This window comes from Papaver somniferum, chromosome 5 (genome assembly GCF_003573695.1).
Source record: "Papaver somniferum cultivar HN1 chromosome 5, ASM357369v1, whole genome shotgun sequence".
In the NCBI taxonomy this organism is placed as follows: domain Eukaryota; kingdom Viridiplantae; phylum Streptophyta; class Magnoliopsida; order Ranunculales; family Papaveraceae; genus Papaver; species Papaver somniferum.
This window is the reverse complement of record NC_039362.1, coordinates 122,145,625-122,159,288: the sequence shown is the minus strand read 5'-3', so window position 1 is coordinate 122,159,288 and position 13,664 is coordinate 122,145,625. Positions and strand designations below refer to the sequence as shown.

The 13,664-nt window shown below is 37.4% G+C and overlaps 3 protein-coding genes across 4 annotated transcripts; 2 read left to right on the top strand and 1 right to left on the bottom strand.

The window, feature by feature from the left end:
• On the top strand, positions 1-3,126 carry LOC113282543 (pentatricopeptide repeat-containing protein At3g12770-like). The gene is made up of 2 exons (XM_026531569.1): positions 1-137; positions 224-3,126. Exons 1-2 carry the CDS (start codon positions 10-12, stop codon positions 2,988-2,990), a joined length of 2,895 nt encoding a protein of 964 aa, XP_026387354.1. The 5' UTR covers positions 1-9; the 3' UTR covers positions 2,991-3,126.
• Positions 3,127-3,518: 392 nt separating this feature from the next.
• Positions 3,519-7,400, top strand: LOC113282542 (probable UDP-3-O-acyl-N-acetylglucosamine deacetylase 2, mitochondrial). Its single transcript, XM_026531568.1, has 6 exons — positions 3,519-3,604; positions 3,683-4,180; positions 4,294-4,398; positions 4,738-4,802; positions 6,113-6,257; positions 7,051-7,400. The coding sequence occupies exons 1-6, from the start codon at positions 3,548-3,550 to the stop codon at positions 7,126-7,128; spliced, it is 948 nt and encodes a 315-aa protein (XP_026387353.1). The 5' UTR covers positions 3,519-3,547; the 3' UTR covers positions 7,129-7,400.
• A 197-nt stretch (positions 7,401-7,597) lies between these two features.
• Positions 7,598-11,244, bottom strand: LOC113282540 (E3 ubiquitin protein ligase RIE1-like). Of its 2 annotated transcripts, none has more exons than XM_026531566.1 (5): positions 10,605-11,244; positions 9,158-9,277; positions 8,318-8,450; positions 8,071-8,232; positions 7,598-7,968 (listed from the first exon to the last, which is right to left on the bottom strand). In XM_026531566.1, the coding sequence occupies exons 1-5, from the start codon at positions 11,120-11,122 to the stop codon at positions 7,804-7,806; spliced, it is 1,098 nt and encodes a 365-aa protein (XP_026387351.1). In that variant the 5' UTR covers positions 11,123-11,244; the 3' UTR covers positions 7,598-7,803. The 2 variants fall into 2 exon arrangements, with proteins under 2 accessions (XP_026387351.1, XP_026387352.1); XM_026531567.1 differs by having other exon boundaries at positions 8,071-8,229; positions 10,605-11,242.
• Between the last annotated feature and the right edge of the window lie 2,420 nt (positions 11,245-13,664).

Sequence of the window (13,664 nt, the reverse complement as noted above, 5' to 3'; positions counted from 1 at the left end):
AATCAATCCATGCTACAATTCTCTCTGATGGGTTTTCCCCAGACACCTTTCTACAAACGAAAATCCTTATGCTTTATGCTAGATCAGGTGACTTATCAGATTGGTGTATCGCACGTAAACTGTTTGATGAAATGCCGGTAAGAAATCTGACGGCTTGGAATACTATGATTCTTGGTTATTCAAAGATTGATGATTATGTTGAAGTTTTGGAGTTGTTTTATAGAATGCAGGAGGAAGGGAATTGTCCGGATAAATTTACTTTCCCTAGTGTTGTTAAGGCATATGTGAAGTTAGAAGATTTTGATGGTCTTAGACAGGTTCATTGTTCAGTTATTAAGTGTGGGTTGAATCAGAATTTGGTTGTTGGTGGGTCTTTGGTTGATGGGTATGTTACCTTCGATTCGATGGATGATGCAGTAATTTCCTTTGATGAGATTGAATGCAAGAATGTTGTTAGTTGGAATTCAGTAATTCGTGGACTTGTAAGGGCGACTAGATGGGAAGAAGCATGGGAAACTTTTAATCGGATGATTAATCTTGGGGAGAGTCCTGATCATTTCAGCTTTGCAACAGCTGTTAGGATTTGTGGTGCTTTGAGATCATTGGATAGGGGAAAGCAAGTTCATGCTAAATTGATAGTATGTGGATTTGAAGGTGATGTTTTTGTAGGGAATTCTCTTATCGATATGTACGCAAAATGCTGGGATTCAGAGAGTTGTTCGAAAGTGTTTGATCAGATGAAAGAAAAGGATCAAGTTACTTGGAACTCAATGATATCTGGATTAGTTCAATTTTCAAATTTTACTAAGGCACTAAAACTGTTTTCGAAAATGCAGACATTGGCTTTTAGTATTGACCGATTCAACCTAGGAAGTGCTATTAGTGCTTGTTCTGGTTTAGCGGATGTGAAAACAGGTCGAGAATTTCATGGGTATTTAGTTAAGAATTTCTTGGATTCTGATGTTATTTTTGGGAGTGCTTTAGTAGATATGTATTCAAAATGTGGGTTTCTGGAAAAGGCACATCGAGCTTTTGAGAGGTTGGCAGAGAGAAATGAAGTTTCTTGGAATTCTCTGATATCTGGATATGCACAGGACGGGAGTTTAGATGCATTTGAGATTTACCATGAAATGAAACTGGCAAAGGATGTTAGTCCTGATAGCTTCACATTTACTAACCTTCTAAATCTATGTTCCATTCATGGGAGTTTAGATCAAGGCAAGCAAATTCATGCCCATCTGATTAGAACAGTTGGTATGAATCATCTAATTGTTGAAACCGAGTTAGTCCACATGTATGCGAAGTGTGGAGAATTGAACTATGCTGATCAGATTTTTAATGGAATGGCTGAGAGGAATTCATACTCATGGAATTCACTGATCGAGGGTTATGAGCAAAACGATGAACCTGAAAGAGCATTGCAAATCTTCAGGCGTATGCAGGTTTCAGGAATTAAACCTGATTGTTTCTCTTTAACTAGCACAATTTCAGCATGCAGAAAGCTTTCCAACATTAAGAACGGAAAGGAACTTCATGGATTTGTAGTAAGAAATAACCTTGAGAGTCAAGGGATACTACGTTGTGTACTTGTTGATATGTATGCTACCTGTGGATTCATGGATTGTGCATGTAGAGTTTACAATCAAACAAGTGAGAAAGATGTGAACATCCAAAATGTCATGCTTTCATCATTTATTGGCTGTGGCAGAGTTGATGATGCAAAATGGGTATTTGATCAGATGGAGGAGAGAAACACAATCTCATGGAATTCTATTCTCACAGGGTTCACAAATAGTGAATCAAAAGATGAGGCCTTCAAACTATTTAGGAGAATGCAAGAAGAGCACATAGAGTCCGATTCTTCAACACTGGTAACCTTATTCAACTTCTGTGCAAACCTACCAGCTCTTGCTCAAGGGGAACAACTTCACTCTCATGCAATCAAGAAGGGCCTTTTTGTATATAATTCAGTAGTTGTGGATAGCTCACTTGTTGATATGTACGCGAAAGGTGGGTCCATTGAACGCGCAAGAAGAATCTTCGATAATATGACAGATAGAAATGTCATATCATGGAATGCCATGATCAATGGGTATGCAAAACATGGAATGACCGCAGAGGTGCTCAAACTCTATGAATTAATGCAAACTGAAGGGGTATATCCGAATGACAGTACTTTCCTTTCAGTTCTTTCAGCTTGTAGCCATACTGGAATGATTCATGAAGGTCTGGAAGTCTTCATCTCCATGTTAGAGGATTTTAAAATTGTTGCTAAGGCAGAACATTATACTTGCATGGTTGATCTCCTTGGTCGTGTGGGACTGTTAGACGAAGCTAAGGAAGTTATCGAGAAAATGCCGGTTGAGCCAGAAATTTCTACATGGGGAGCATTACTAGGAGCTTGTAAACTTCACCAGAATATCGAATTGGGAAAGCTTGCAGCTGATAAGTTATTTGAGATGGATCCGCAAAATCCAGGACATTACGTATTACTTTCGAATATTTATGCAGTTGCAGGGAGATGGAAAGAGGTTGAGGAAGTAAGGAATTTGATGAGATCAAGAGGAGTTGTAAAGGAGCCTGGGGTTAGTTGGATTGACATTAATAATGAAACTCAAACTTTTCATGCAGGAGATAAATCGCATCCAAAACACAAAGAGATTTATGATACTTTAAGGAGTTTGTTGCCGCGAATGAAGAGATTAGGGTATGTACCAGATGCCAAATTTGTTCTGCGAAATGTTGAAGATGGCGAAGACGAAGGAGAGTCTTTGCTTCAACATAGTGAAAGACTGGCAATTGGTTCGGGTCTTATCAGCTTGTCCAAAAACTCAGTAATTCGAGTTTTTAAGAATCTTAGAATATGTGGAGATTGTCATACAGCATCAAAGTTCATTTCCAAGATCACTGGCCGTAAGATTATTATCAGGGACACAAATCGGTTTCACCATTTCGAAAATGGAGTTTGTTCTTGTGGAGATTTCTGGTAAAAGGTGAATTCAATGTCATGAAACATCTTGTGTAAAAAATAACAACCATTGTTCAGGATAACAGACATGTATTGATGAGAAAGGAACATAAAAACTTTTCTTACAACTCATAATTCAGAACAATAAAATCGAATGTGAGCCCAAAATTCTACTGAAGCGCTTCACTTTGGTCCCTATTGTACATTCTAGCATTCTGTAGCGAACACTTTTCTTTTCCCTGTTCTGTCATACAAAAAATGAAGAAACCAGCAGCCACTTGCTTGCTGGTGGCATTCGTGTTTTCAACCGCGCATCCCCGTGTGTGCTCGCATTCAGCATTGAAGGGTGATAAGAGTGTTCACCTAGGGGCATGCACCCTCCCACAACTCTTTGCCATTTTTCTTATTTCTGGTCTCTTGACTCTCTGTGTTTTGTGTCATGATTCATTTGTCTACTACTAACTGTCGTTCATTCAGAACCGACAACACAATTTTCATTTTAAGTCAAAACCCTTGGTCAAACTATTTGCTACTTCCTTTAAATAATCGAAACCGCATCTCTCTCTGGAGTACACAGCAATGAATCGCTTAAAGCAAGCCCTTGGAGCTTCATCTTCTGCAATCTCATGGAAACCTGTAAACATTCTTGTCTCTAATCTCCGTTTCTCCCTCAATCTCTACTCTCTTTGATTCTCTTGATTCTGTGTGTTGCAGACTGGAAAGCTGCAACAAACAATATCTTCAAAGATTGAGAAATCAGGAAAGACCCTTCATTCAGGTGATACTTCAACTGTAAAATTACTTCCAGCTTTAGCTGGAGAAGGTAGATACTTTATATATGGTGATACAAAAATTCCAGCAAAAATTGATTTCACTAAAGAATCACCTCTTTGTACAACACTGTCAAGAAATGGGATTAGAGTTAGAACTGTTGAGCATTTGCTTTCTGCCCTAGAAGCTCTCAATGTTGATAATTGCAGAATTGAAGTCACTGGGGCTGATGAGGTTCCTTTGTTGGATGGGTCTGCTAAGGAATGGGTTGAAGCAGTAGAGAATACTGGTTTATCTGTTTGTAAGGATGACAGCGGTAATACTAAGGAGAAGTTGGCACCTTTTATAATTGAGCCTGTTCATGTCTGGAAGAATGATTCTTTTATAGCGGCATTTCCTTCTCCGAAAAGCTGTATTAGTTATGGAATTAATTTTCCTCAGGTAAACTTCCATGCCTTGATACACTTTGTAAGTCGAAGTATGTTATGGATTTTTATGTAGCCAGGATAGATTCAGACTGATTGAAGTATTGTAATGTGATTACGTTGTTGCAGGTACCAGCTATTGGATGTCAGTGGGTATCTTCAGTTAACATGGATGATGAATCTTTCTATGTGAAGGAAATTGCTTCTGCAAGAACGTTTTGCGTTTATGAAGAGGTTTGTTTCTATGTTACTTACATGCTATCAGATTGATTTTTTCTTTGTCAGAGATGCTTGAATATGATAATTTCATGTTTTGACATACATATATGCATGTTCACTTGGGAAAGATAAATGAGACAATGATTTTTAGGCTTCAGGATTGGTCATCATGAACAGCTTCTTTATCTCTTTTTGTTTAGTGGTACATGATGCAATATCCTTCTGCTTAGCCTCCCCTAGAGTTTCAATAGTTCGACGGAAGTTATGTGGTATAAGTAAGCAGTGATTTGGCAGTATCTATTCATATTTTTGTAGTTCCCTTTGCCTGATGTCCTATAATAAAATTCTGTGCAGGTGGAAAGATTACGTGAAGCTGGACTCATTAAAGGGGGATCAGCTGAAAACGCCATAGTTTGTAGGTAAGTTAACATTTTGTGTGGCATTGTTATATTTCTACCTGACTTTTGGATGAGATATAATATCCATATGTTGAGAGAGTAAATAACTGTGCACACATTTGTGTATATACATCCCTATGGTAGTTGGAGAGTTTATATAGTAACATTGTGAGCATGGGGTTCATCGTGACTAGTGATATGTGTTACTATATCTTCTTCTAACACTCAGGATCCTTGTAATTCCCCTGCCTCTTACATTTTGAGCTTCCATATTTAGGGGATGTTATTATACAGGTCATGCCTTGTCATCTCATTTAATTTGAATTTAAAGAGTTTGTTTTCCACTTTCTCAGAATTTTATTCTTGATGCCATTCGACTAGTTTATCAACCACTTCCACAATGAAAACCATCTTCAGCCCTATGTGCACTTTGTTCTACAAGGATAATTTAGTACGTAGATTTGTGTTATTCTACTAGAATCAAAAGCGATATGAATCTTTTTTTTTTTTTTGATACAAAGAGAAATTTTATTTAATCAAAGGCAGGCACAATATGCCTGCCTAGTAAAGTTTCAAGACAACTTGGTACATTTTGTAGAACTTCTACAGTAGAGTTATCTATCCTCATTTTCTTAGCAATACCATCTGCTAAGCTATTATTGTCTCTCAAAATAGGACTAAAACTCCAAAAACTGAAAGAATTTAACAATAACTTAATGTCTCGAATTATTTTCCTGTATTCCCATCTGACAAATAGTTTGTCAGAGTTAACAGAATTGACTACGTTTTGTGCATCAGCTAGAATGGTGATTCTTGTGTGACCCTGAGCTTTAACCCATCTCACTGCTTCCAAGAAAGCTGTGCATTCTCCCTCCTCTGGATCCCTTATTCTATCTGCATAGGAGCCTTTGAATCCTTCAAGTTCACCTGCTGAAGAAACCAACACCATGCCGGTGCCACAAGTGTTAGAATCATAATCGATATAAGCATCAACATAAATATTTAAAAAGCCATATGAATCACATGTACTACTGTTGTTGGTAGAGGTCCCTCTGTTATTTCCATCCTTTATCTTTAGCCTCTTTCATATCCCTTACGGACATACATCTCTTTCGTACAACTTTTCGAATACTCTTTACTTTGTGAAGATACAGAACGTTTCAATATTCAGCCTCATGCAGGCACACCATTTTACAAACATATACCTTGTTTAACAATTTTACATTCAGCTTTACTTATCAATTTGTTTTGTTTTAATAGAGACCGGTCTATCTAAATATATCCTTTTTCTATCATGCGGCTTATGTATTAAATTGTTACTTGTTCTTTAGTGTAAGTGAAGGTTGGTTGAATCCACCTTTGCGCTTCAGTGATGAACCTTGCCGGCACAAGGTATTAGATCTGGTGGGGGACCTATCTCTTCTTGCAGAGGATGGTAATCAAGGTTTTCCTGTTGGACATATTGTTGCTTACAAGGTATGCTTTTCTCTCCTCTCTTTTCATGTTAATATTTTTCTGAAATAGGAAATGAAACTCAATATGGTCAAAAGCCTTTTCCTTGAAATTGACCAGAAATTAAGCATCATAAGAAAAACAACTTTCCAGGTGGTTTAATGGTTCTACTAATATATTGACATAAGATACTGACTATTTTTTGGATATCGGAAACAGATGATCTGACAGTAGTTACAATTATAGACATACAAGGCATTAAAAGGTTTAGCCATTTTTTGCCTCCTAATGGTCATTCAGTTGAGTATAACCTAGGAGCTACGAACTGTGTAACACTAGACAGCTTTGCTGATCAAGATCGCCCAGAATGATAGGACCGAGGGATAACACATACTTAACAAGAACACAAGTGTTCTTAATTCAATACCATGTCTAATTTGTAACTCGTCTAATTAAAGAAATCCATCCAAGCACTTTTCATCAGCTAAGTTTAGTTGCAGGGATTATATGCAATTCTTCTCATCAAATGTGCAAAAAGGTTGAAACTTTCTTATATCTCGACTCACTTAGAATACATAGATAGTCAAAGTAACATAGAGAAAATCGTTTTTCCTATATAATCCTTGTAGCTAAAGATCATGTGTTAGATAAGCATTTTTTTGAATCTGTCATGCTCTCTAGACTCTGGTAGATGGAAATGATTATCTGTCCTAAAGTAAGGAATGTTTTTACTTACATATTCACGTGTTTCCCCTTAAACTATTTGTCTCATTTCTCTTGCTTGAATTTTAAGTAGAGATTTTTTGATGATATACAGGGAGGTCATTCTCTACACTCGGAATTTGTTCGCCGTTTAATGGGTATTTCATTAGAGGAAGTCTCCGCCAGATGCTGAATTGATATAGCAGGCCCAAGTTTTATAAATTTTACCATACGTGGTCACTGAAGAAACAAAAGACTTGTTGCTATTAGTGTAGTGTTATGTTTTATGGTAATTTAAACCAAATGAAGAAACCATCGCAAAAGTGAAACAAAAGACTTGTTGCTATTAGTGTAGTGTTATGTTTTATGGTAATTTAAACCAAATGAAGAAACCATCGCAAAAAGTTCCACGGATGAAGCATAGATTTGAGTTTAGGAGATAATGTAACATGTTTTACTGATTGATTACAAATGCTTCTCTCCATTGAGCAATGGAAATATTGCTTAGTTGCGGACTAAAAATCAGAGTTGTAATAGATTAGTTCGATACCGAGTTAAAGAGCCTCGAACTTGTAAATAGGATGATGGATTATGTCTTCAGACAGAAATAAGTGGTTTCACTTGAAGCACTGAAAAAGAATAAGCTAATGATCAGACGACAGTTGCAGAAGAGTTTTAAATATAAGCAAGGATCTTTTATTCTACAATTTCACCCATCAAAAGCAAAAAAAATAACTTATTGCAAGTTGCATAAAATAAAGGATAGCAGAAAGGCTGAGATAAAGCTCAAAATTATGTAATAATAATTCCTCTTTTTTATATACACATAAAATCTGGTCTGGATCTTGGCACATTCATATCTATCTTGTCAAACTTGTTCATTGCTTCCCTTTAAGATGTTGAACTTGCAGAGGGGACACGAAGCGTTGATCTTAAGCCATTTCACAATGCATGTTTCATGAAAATGATGATTGCATGGCAGGCCATGGATTTCAGCTCCGTCATCATATGAAGTGAGGCATATGCAGCATTCCTACACAACAATCATTGGAAATTCGTTTTTTAGAACTACAAAAAAAAACTTTATTTAGCACCAAAAGGACTATCCAACTTCATGATAAAAAGAAGTAATTACCGCATCCTCGGGTGAAAGAACACGTTCATCTGCCAATTCTCCACCATTCATTGTTAGGGGAACCATTTTCCCCCCTCCTGTGCTAGGTTTCTCCTCGTTATTACTGATCTGGAATCTATATCTTGGAAGCATACTGAGATCTGCTTCTGATGCACCTTCCTGCTTTATTAATGCCAATATAATGAAATTAAATAGTTGATAGATTTGTCTAACGGACATAGGGATAGGTGATCTTGTTCACTCATACCTGGCCTACTACAGCATATAGAATTGCAATGATGCAAGGCAAACAGCAGCAAAGTGCGATCCCAATGACGCATGCCAAAGCAACACAAAAGATGGCAAAAAACACATCGAATGCCAGAAAAACTACAGCCAACCTGCACAAAGTAAACAGTTTGAACGTAAGACAGCATCAAGTGAAAGACCAAGAAACTTCTAATCTGTTCACGGAAATGAGAAAATGAAAGGAGGGTGAAGTTTGTATAGAGCTTTTTAATAAAACAGGTAAATAAGTTACTTCATCTGGGAATTAGGTCTATCCACATACAACTAACAAGTGGTTTTCCCCACGATGATGTAAATCTAGGGAAGTAATCAAGAAAAGGTCTGAACTGGACATCAACAAACCAAGATCAACTGTTTGCCCCCAAAGTCAATATTAATCATACCTAAGGCTGGCTAATCATAATACCTTGTCCCTTCTTCAAAGAAAAAAAAAAGACTGTTCCTACGATTTTTAAGTGCCTTCCATAAGAAAGTTAAGTTTAGCGTACTTGTTCATCCCAGAAATAGAAGCCCTCTTAAGTCTTTAATCCATAAAAAGAGACTATTTTCGCTGCCTTATTTTTTCTCAAAAATGGTCCATTCGGGAAACACAATCTCATTTTGGGAACTATGGCCTTCCAGAAGAAGGGACAAAATCAATGCTTCACAAAAACATGCAAGAACTAACATAATCAAATAGGGAGCATCCGAAAGGCGAAGCAAAATTTAATATAAGAAAGTTTAAATGAACGCCTGAGAATGTTGCAACTGGTTATAAGAATCAATTGATCTACAATTGTATCAGGTGTAAGGTGTGTACCAATATAGACGCGGAGCATTCTGCAAGAGGATTTCACCACCAGAGACTACCCAGTAGAATCCTGCTATCCACCACATAAAGGATGCTATTGTATTGAGGGATTCACATCGCTTAGCAGCACTGAATAAACAATTCACAACCAGGATGAGCAAGGAGTCAAGGACAACATTGAGGAATTAAATATAAAAAAAGGATCCTTTGTTTTGCACATAATGTTTTAAGTTCTAACACTGTGTACAACTTTGCTCACTCAAATAAAGGAGTCAAAAAGTCACAGATAATTCAGATGATAATATCTGAGGCACCTAGAATGTGAGACATAACTTTGGAACTGCAGTATGGGGTAACAGCGTTTTTTCCTTTAAATAAAATTGCAACTAAGATACCCTATGCTTTCTATCTTTACATGTTCCTGCCTCAGTATTCTGTTAGCAAACAGATAACAAGTAAAATTCGTAACACAGATCTGATAATGATGGTAATACTGTATATGACAAATGAGACTGCAATATGAGAACGGGTCGAAGGACACGATGATTCAATATTTTTTAAGTAGCTTACACGTAACCTAAACTATTTTTTAGTAGCAACCTTACCCATTCAACGTCCCACTAACTAAATTTCAACCTTTACCTTTCCATTTTAAAGAGCACTTATCAACAGTATAGACTTTCAGTTAACATTCACTTTCTTATTAGAATCCTACTATTAAACCTAGAGTAGTTTCTTGATAATTTCTCAATGCTAGTTTATCCACCATATCCTTGCAGACTCATACAGTCATACTGTTAACAGATTGTCATACAAAAAAGAAACCATGGAAAATTACCACCTAAAATGGTGAAGTCTTAAGAGACAAAATAGAGTCTACAATTACGAATTCAACCTAATAACAGAACAGAAGTATATCGAAATCATTTCGCTCGTCTTATCACTATCGCCTAGTTTGTTGACAAACTTCCACCCTAGTTTCAAAGTTCCACCAAAATTTCAAACTCCGCCTTTCCATTTTGAAGCACAGTTAATATTCACTTTCTTATTCAAATTCTACTATTAGAACTAGTACAGTTTCTTGTCATACACAATAAATCCATGGCAATAATGCTACATAAGGCGGTAAAGTCTTACGAGATAATAAAGTGTCTGCAATTACAAAGCCATTATTAGATATTTCAACCTAATAAAGTAGAAAAGTATATCGAAAACCTTTCACTCGTCTTATCACTATTGTCTAGTTTGTTGACAAAATTCCACCCCTAATTCCCTCTTGTCCTTTTACTAACACAACATGTATTTTTCTCACTGTATGAGAATCCAAAAGTCTAGTGATGAAATTACCTAAGAAACTACAATCTAATTCAAAATACCCAATTCAAAAAATAACAAAATGAAATTTAACAAACTAACATTTCGACAAATTCCAGTCCGTGATACGATAATAACTAACCTTGAACGACGAAATCCAGAAGAATCCCCTCCGATTTCCTCCTCCTCACTATCATTAGCATCAGAATCAGATGACCTATTACCACCACCATCCTCAACACTCCGATTCCTTCTTCTATTACTTCTCCTATGATACTCAGACCAAACCATAACCACATGAATCACACACTGTATCGCATACCCTAAGATCCAAATCCTAATTGGAGTATTAGGCTTTTCATCAAAAGTACACCCAAGAAAAACAACAGAAACAATCGTAAAAGCTAAATTCCAAGCAATATCCAATGCAACAACAGGTTTTGAATAACCCCAATCGATTCTACGTTCTTCAAGTTGGCTCGCTGCTGTTTCTCTAACTAAAGTTGATGCACCACCACGACGACCAGAAGCACGTCCTAGAAGAAGAGACAGTCGGTTTGACCTACTTGATGGTGATCTTGATGGTGATGAATCTCCATTCTGCGACCTAATTAAAGGCTCAGCTATGTCTGGTGATACTGTGATTGTTGTTTCCGCCATTAAAGAGTTGCAAACGAGAGAGCAATGAGAGATATATATGAAGTGGTACAAAGAAGACCCTGGTGTTTTTCAGTGGGTTGAATGGTAGATGACGCGAATTTTCTATTAGCGACTTTCGGGTATTCTTATGTTTAATATTCCTACTTTCAGCAGGACGCCTGTGGTTGTATTAATTGAAAGTCTAGGTGTTTGCTTAGTAGAAGCGTAGAGTACTCCCGAGTCCTGACCATGGTTAGAGTAGTTCCTATGGACTCAACAAAACAAAGATTTGTTGATTTTGATCCCATTATGAACTCAACAAACATGAAAAACGGATGGACAAACCAACAAATTTGTTGAGTGAAATGGAAGAACAAGTGTGCGCGTGAAGGAAGGTCGGGCGATCGTGCCACAATCGCTGGCGTTTGTCACAAAAACGCCCGTTGTTCAGATGAACGCCAGCGTCTAACCTTAAACCACCAGTGTTTGACAAAAAATCGCCAACGGCTAAATCTGGTCAACTGTAAATCCAACGCTTAGAATTTTGAGTTCTATAAATACTCCCCATTTCAACTCCAAATTCACACCTAGTTTTCTTTACTCTTCTTCTCTGATCTTAAAAAAAAAAAATTCAATTCAACAAATTTGTTGAAAGAAAATGTCTCGGCTCTTGTTAGTTCGACGAGCTCCGTATACTGAAGAAGAAGATGAATCTATTTGCAGAAACTATATTTTTTTTATTTACTCAGCTTGCTAGCTTCAGCAAACTATCCATGGGTGAATTTCTGGGCGATTATTCACGACGGGTTCTGCAGTGACACCCGTAACCTGAGTCGTCCTGCTATATGCGAAATAGAAAATCGCTTTGGTACAATTAAGAAAGAAGTAAATTCGTTTATATCTTTAACTATGCAAGTCAATCGATATAGACTGAGAGGTGAAACTGATGCTGAGATGGTAACAAGATCTTTGGTTGAATGGCGAAGATGGAAAAATGTGGCTTTTCCATTCAAAAAATGTTTCGAAATCCTTAAGGTGTTGAACAATTTCAACCCCTTCTTTGTAGTTGTTGTTCCACCTAGAACTTCTCACCGGTCGTGCTAATGTAAAATGCTTAGTTTTAAACACATGTAATTCAGTGAAGCTAATGTAAAACGCTTAATTTTAAACATATGTAATTTCATTTAAGTCAAACCGTCGTACTTTTAAAACTAAAATTACAAATGTAGCAGAATTAAAAATTATAATCTCTCTAACGTCGGTCATCGCTAACTCCCGCATTGTTATCTTCTAGAGTCAAGAATTCTCCAAGACCTGGGATATCCCCAGCTGCCAACATATTAACTAAATTTCCATAGGGGGAAAATCTGGTTGAACAACATTAGGCGATTGGAAAGCACTCGGTTGGAAAGCACTCGGTCCCCAGCTGCCAACATTAGATGTTTGTTGTTGTTGTGGTGGTGGTGCAACATTGTAGCAATCATCTGGGTTGTAGGGCGAGAATGATGATGAAATGCGCCTAAGATCTAGCTGAAATAAGGTTGAGATACATGCACAATTTGTGGTGAAGTACTGTGTCGTACCTGTGGTGAAGAACTCTATCGTACTTGTGTTTCACCCACCACTGTATTATCACTATCGTGCAATGATCTGTTGCTCCTAGTGGAATCGATAAAAGGTGAACGTCCATCATCATATACAGTTGGACTCGATCCAAACATTGTGTCCTCGTGCCATTTCCGACACACACCCAAGTGTATAGCCTCCATTTGGTGATTCAGCCAATACATATTGTTCAGTTGGTTGTGCAACTCTTTGTAACTGGCAGTCACATTGTAATAAGGATAATCACGTTCCATAGCTTGGGAAACAATGGGGATCGTGGTTGGCTCACCTTGTGAAGTAATACTTGGCATCTCCCAACGAATTTCGGGCATATTTGACGAAGATGATGAAGAACTTGCACCCGTGGTGGGGTAAGTCATAAAGCATGGTCTTTTAGAGGTGGCTGGCTAGGAACGATATTTGCATCATGAGTCGGACATGATAAACCTGGAAAATCAAACTCGTAGATGTGCATGTTGTGTGTCTCAATTACAGGCTTCACAATCGACTTGTACCAGGTGATATACTGTGCTTCATCAATATTCCTCTTTGTATTTAGTTCATCCCTCTCCCAATTGATTCTTCTCAGCCGATCAAAATATGATCCAAAGGTTTGCATCTGTTGTGGAGGATTAATTGAAATTGCATATAAACCTTGTATTTGGTACTGCAGTCTTTCTCCCACGTACCAAAACCCTTTATCCAAATCCGGAGTGTAAAAAAAAACTCTACGAAGAGAATAATCAAGAATACGTTGTCCATCATTACCACCATACTGAGGAAAATCAATGCAAGGGTGAACAACAACATTCTTGTGGCTCCATGTCATCTGTTGAAACCTATGAAAAAAACTGGAACCCGAGACGTCGCTGCCAGTGTCCTTCGCCCAGTTGGTCGAGACGTACATGTCCAAGATTGGAAATCTATGGGTATCGTATTTAAGGATTGTTTACCAACA

What these genes read in the sequence shown, in the direction of transcription:
- LOC113282543 (XM_026531569.1), top strand. Translation starts at nt 10, where the DNA reads ATGCTACAATTCTCTCTGATGGGTTTTCCCCAGACACCTTTCTACAAA. An exon ending in AACTGTTTGATGAAATGCCG is followed by an intron (nt 138 to 223) that starts GTAAGAAATCTG and finishes GTTGTTTTATAG; the next exon opens with AATGCAGGAGGAAGGGAATT.
- LOC113282542 (XM_026531568.1), top strand. Translation starts at nt 3,548, where the DNA reads ATGAATCGCTTAAAGCAAGCCCTTGGAGCTTCATCTTCTGCAATCTCA. An exon ending in CTGCAATCTCATGGAAACCT is followed by an intron (nt 3,605 to 3,682) that starts GTAAACATTCTT and finishes TGTGTGTTGCAG; the next exon opens with ACTGGAAAGCTGCAACAAAC. An exon ending in CGTTTTGCGTTTATGAAGAG is followed by an intron (nt 4,399 to 4,737) that starts GTTTGTTTCTAT and finishes AATTCTGTGCAG; the next exon opens with GTGGAAAGATTACGTGAAGC.
- LOC113282540 (XM_026531566.1), bottom strand. Translation starts at nt 11,122, where the DNA reads ATGGCGGAAACAACAATCACAGTATCACCAGACATAGCTGAGCCTTTA. An exon ending in AATGCTCCGCGTCTATATTG is followed by an intron (nt 8,451 to 9,157) that starts GTACACACCTTA and finishes TACTTTGTGCAG; the next exon opens with GTTGGCTGTAGTTTTTCTGG. An exon ending in TATATGCTGTAGTAGGCCAG is followed by an intron (nt 8,233 to 8,317) that starts GTATGAGTGAAC and finishes GCATTAATAAAG; the next exon opens with CAGGAAGGTGCATCAGAAGC.